This window comes from Lygodium microphyllum, chromosome 15, assembly GCF_053477565.2.
Source record: "Lygodium microphyllum isolate KBCC chromosome 15, Lygodium_microphyllum_v1.1.10, whole genome shotgun sequence".
Classification (NCBI taxonomy): Eukaryota; Viridiplantae; Streptophyta; class Polypodiopsida; order Schizaeales; family Lygodiaceae; genus Lygodium; species Lygodium microphyllum.
The window spans coordinates 119,767,682-119,772,498 of record NC_141149.1 but is presented as its reverse complement, the minus strand read 5'-3'; the positions used below and the strand labels follow the sequence as shown (position 1 = coordinate 119,772,498).

At 45.7% G+C, this 4,817-nt stretch overlaps 1 protein-coding gene across 1 annotated transcript; it reads left to right on the top strand.

Annotated features, from left to right (window-relative positions):
* The first annotated feature begins 256 nt into the window (after window positions 1-256).
* On the top strand, window positions 257-3,802 carry LOC148024977 (uncharacterized). Its single transcript, XM_087694662.1, has 2 exons — window positions 257-607; window positions 2,117-3,802. The coding sequence occupies exons 1-2, from the start codon at window positions 350-352 to the stop codon at window positions 3,563-3,565; spliced, it is 1,707 nt and encodes a 568-aa protein (XP_087550788.1). The 5' UTR covers window positions 257-349; the 3' UTR covers window positions 3,566-3,802.
* Window positions 3,803-4,817: the final 1,015 nt, after the last annotated feature.

Below are 4,817 nucleotides of genomic sequence, written 5' to 3'. Positions count from 1 at the left end.
AGGGCGGAGACGTTGAAACGATCAGATGGGCGCTATAATTGAATTGGCTTGCTCGACGTTTGTGCGACTGGAATCTTCGCAATGGATTGAGAGGAATGTACACACTGATTGAGGCGAAAAGGGGAATGTATGGATGATGAGCGGTTGCCGGAATAAAGGGCCCGAGAGGTGAGGACGACAGCTCAGAGGACTACACTGCAGGATTTCCTATAAATTCAGAGCTGGGGCGCAAGGGCAATCAGCAAAGCGCAGGCGCAGTATTTCCGTCACCAGCAGATAGAATATATTGCTAGATAATCAATCATCGGCAGTAGTCTGCATTAGCTGTGGTAGCTGTAAGTAGTTGAGTATGTCGAACCGGCAGCCGGCGGAAGGGTTTACCGAACCCACTACAGACCCCGTCGCCGTGTACCCGCCTGTCCCGGGCATCCCCAACACCTACAAGACCTTCCGCTTGAGTCGCCATGCCATGACCCAGAAGGAACGCGACGATGCCCTCAAGGCTGCCAAGTCCTACCTCACCACCCAAAAGTCCCACTTCATGGGCTACCAATGCAACCAGGCGCTCCACTTCTCCCATACGCTCGGAGCCTACTTGGATATGTGTGTGAGTGTTTTTTGTTTCCCTTTTCTTCTTTTACTTATTACTAGGCGCTCCACGCTTAGACTCGCCCCGGCGCGGGTGCGATATTTGGGAGGGGGGGGGGGCCGGGGGGGCGGATGTTGGACGTGTGATACCCGCCCCCGCGTTCTCTTTGTTTTTTTGTGGGGGAGGTGGGGGGCTGCCACGTGGCACCCGCCCCCCACCTCTCCTTAACTAATAGTATATATTCTTTTGTTTCCCTTTTCTTCTTTTACTTATTATCCTTCATTTTAACCGCGAGAAGAAAATGTAATGTTTTGACATTCTCAGAAAATGTCTGGAGTGTTAGAAAATTGATTAGCGTTCTTTCCTAACTTGCCAAACCTACTCAGTAAGTCCACTATCCAACCAACATGATGAGCCACATCTTAGAGCACCCTCCCATAGCCCCTTTTCTCCGGGGAGTATGACACATGTTGCCTTCACATTCCCACCCATCAAATTACACCACGATTTGAAATGAGTGGTTACACACCATCAAGCTCTAGCATACTCCCACCCCATTTATGAGGCAGGGAAGATAGCTACAACACGGCAAATGTGGGTGAGGGTGTCTTACGCAATGAGGGGAGTCTCCCTTTACTTTAAAGAAAGGGATTGGCTTTGTTAGTAACAAACTAGTAAATTTTCTAAAGAAGAAATCATGGGCTCCCAACTCCCTTTACTTTAAAGAAAGGGATTGGCTTTGTTGGTAACAAACTAGTAAATTTTCTAAAGAAGAAATCATGGGCTCCCAACTGTGCAAATTGAAAATTAGGCCTTTGGATGATGAAGTCCCCTTGCTTTGCAAACAGACTCTTGATCAACTTCTAAGCAAGTCACGTCCTGGTCTTGTTTATAAGCTCTTTGCGCTTTTGAAATAATGAGATGTCCATTTGCAAAGACAAATGTGTGATTTGATCTGAAAGAAGCCACTAGAAGTCCTTCAGAACATTTCATTCATCGCTTCCTATTGCATGTGAAAAGGATGTTATTGTTGGAACCCCACTTTCGAGTTTGGGTATGGCAGAGGCCCCGACTCATTGGTAGCTAGCTCACATATTCCAACCTTCAAAGCATTTGTACCACTAGAATATTATAGCACAAACCATGCAAACACACATCTCCAAATGACCTTGTCAAAATTTTTCAAAACAAAAGCCCATCAATTATACAATGAAAAACTCATTGCGTTATTGTATTTCGGGCTTGCTATATACAAGACAGAATTTCCTAAGGATAGAGAAAATGCTGTTTTAAAAGAACGAGGATAATTATATTATTTAAAAACGTGAAAAGGATTATAAGTAGATTCTTATAGAGAGTAATATAGGTTTGAGCGAATCTATCTATATAATTTGCAGCCCAACAGTATTGCACACATATAGAAATACTGTTTTTTAAATATAAAAAGGATAATTAAATTGTTTTGAGCAGTAAAAAGGAGGATAATTGAATTCTTATTTTGAGTCTTGAGCATTGTATAATGTGCAGCCCAACAATCTGGGGGATCCATTCACGAACGGCAACTTCACGCTCAACAGCAAGTTCATGGAGCGTACGGTCCTGGACTACTTTGCGTCGCTGTGGAATGCGCGCTGGCCTAGCAAGTGCTCGGATCCGGAGTCGTATTGGGGGTACGTGCTAAGCATGGGCTCGACGGAGGGGAACCTGAATGCCATGTGGACTGCGAGAGACTATCTGGCCGGGAAGAAGATCCTCATCGATTCCAGCGATCCATCAGGCGTGCCAAAGCTGGTGTATGTCCAAGGCAGCATACTGCCCCGCGCGAGCAACCATGCTAATCATATTGCGCCGCTGGTCGCCCGCTGCTTTAACCCAGATCATGCCTTCACCCCGGTGGCGTTCTTCTCGGCCGACACGCACTACTCCATCGTCAAGGCCATGGTCATGATGTCCGTTCCCACCTTCTCCCAGATCGGGAAGGAGCGCTACAAGGGCCAGTGCCCGCTCGGCGGCGAGTGGCCCGACGCCGTGCCCTCCGATGACCAAGGCGCCATCTCCGTCGACGCCCTGGTGACGCTGGTCAACTTCTTCGCCTACCACGGCTACCCGATCTTCGTGTGCTTCAACTACGGCACCACCTTCACGGGCACCTACGACAACGTGGAGGCTGCGGGCACCCGCCTGATGCCCATCTTCAAGAAATACGGCCTGGACGAGCGGCCCATCTTCTACGACCCGAGCGACCCGACGAAGGTGGATATCCGGACGGGCTACTGGCTGCATGTAGACGGCGCCCTGGGGGCGGCCTACATGCCCTTCATCGAGATGGCATACAAGCGCGGGAAGGTGAAGGCGCGCGGCCCCAACTTCGACTTCCGGCTGCCCTTCGTGCACTCCATCGTGGCGAGCGGCCACAAGTGGATCGGCACCCCGATCCCCTGCGGCGTCTACATGACCAAGGTCAAGTACCAGCTCTGCCCGCCCTCCCGGCCTGAGTACGTGGGCGCCGCCGACACCACCTTCGCCGGCTCCCGCAATGCCCTCTCCGCCATGCTCCTCTGGGACTACCTCTCCCGCCACTCCTACGAGGACCTCATCAACAAGGCCGTCCACCTCGAAGACCTCGCAGAGTTTACCTACAACTGGCTCAAGAAGATCCCTAAAGAGCTCTGGGTCGCCCGCAGCCCACTCTCCCTCACCGTGCGCTTCAAGCGGCCCAAACCTTCCATCGTCAGCAAGTATTCCTTGTCCTGTGAAACAGTCGGAACTCGTCGCTTTGCTCATGTCTTCCTCATGGAGCATGTCACCAAGGAACTTATCGGGGAGCTCATCGTCGACCTCTCCAGACCAGATGCCTTTGAGGATACCAATGATATGCTCCTGAGCAGCAGCCCCATAGACAAGGCTTACCTCATAGCTCCCCACAGTGACAAGCTCGTGGCTTTGCCATTCCAAGGACGTGGCTTTCAAGCCTAAGCACTATGATATATGTGCAAGCCATGACTATCATAATGCTTTACAAGCAATAATTCCCATGAATCTTTCTAGCAATTCATGGATGGTATGCCAAACCATGGTATAGCGAGAAAAAAACAAAAGAGATGATAATTCAATGTATGTGATAACCTATAATATTGTAATCAAGTGTGTCGCATGTATCTGACCTACGTCATAACCTATAATATTGTAATACAGCATGTTGAATGTTCTATCTGTTTGTGTTTATAAATACTATGATTTGGGTTTGTAAAATCTACTATTTTGCTCATCTTATCTCCCGCACTTGAAGATGTTTATGCTAACTACCTTTGATGCATGCCATAAACTTGTAATTTGTAAATCTTCCAGGTCTCATTGCAAGAATTGTGCTTTTCCGAGATTTTTGAGTAAGTTCAACATAAGAATAGACAATGCAATCAACTATGACAAGCAAAATAATATTAGGATGCATATCTTCATGCTTTTCATTTAGGTGCTAAATGGTATAGTGCAAAACGATTTCTATTATAAACTTTCTAACTGAGAACTAGATTTCTATGTGTACAATATTACAAATAGAACAAAGAAGTCCACCTATCCTTGACCCAAGCCTACATGGCTATCAAACAAATCTATGGAGCTATTTACATGAGCTAGTTTTTAGAAACTAGTTTTCATTGCTTGTAGTGAAGACCAGAAACCACACTAGGCCATGTGGGAGAGATTTTAGTTTAAAATTTTTTTTGGGGTTTAATCAGGAAGATGGGTTGAATGATATCTACCGTATTGATGGGACCACGAAATGAAAATATAAATTTGACTCATAATTTTTTTTTTCAAAGGATATTTAAGGGACCATTTAAGGATTCACACATTCTAAAATGGCAGCTTTAGAAGAAAATATAAGAAAAATGGTATTTTCAAAACATTCCCATCCAATCCATGGGAACTAGATTGGTCTTTGAAAGCCAAAAACTTGTTCAAAAACTAGTTTTGGGCTTTCAAGGCCATAAGAACGACTCCTATAAATTTTTCTTATATAATTAAAAAAACCGTAGAATTAAGAATACACATTGAATCATTGAATTAAAAACCGTAGAATTAAGAATACACATTGAATAATTATTCTGCCATAAGAACAAGCTTGATATAAGTAATTAGCGGCAAGCGACAGAAACCTTATTATACAATTAGTAGCAAGCCTTGCAATATGTATGATAAAAACCGTAGAATTAAGAATACACATTGA

What these genes read in the sequence shown, in the direction of transcription:
- LOC148024977 (XM_087694662.1), top strand. Translation starts at nt 350, where the DNA reads ATGTCGAACCGGCAGCCGGCGGAAGGGTTTACCGAACCCACTACAGAC. An exon ending in GAGCCTACTTGGATATGTGT is followed by an intron (nt 608 to 2,116) that starts GTGAGTGTTTTT and finishes TATAATGTGCAG; the next exon opens with CCCAACAATCTGGGGGATCC.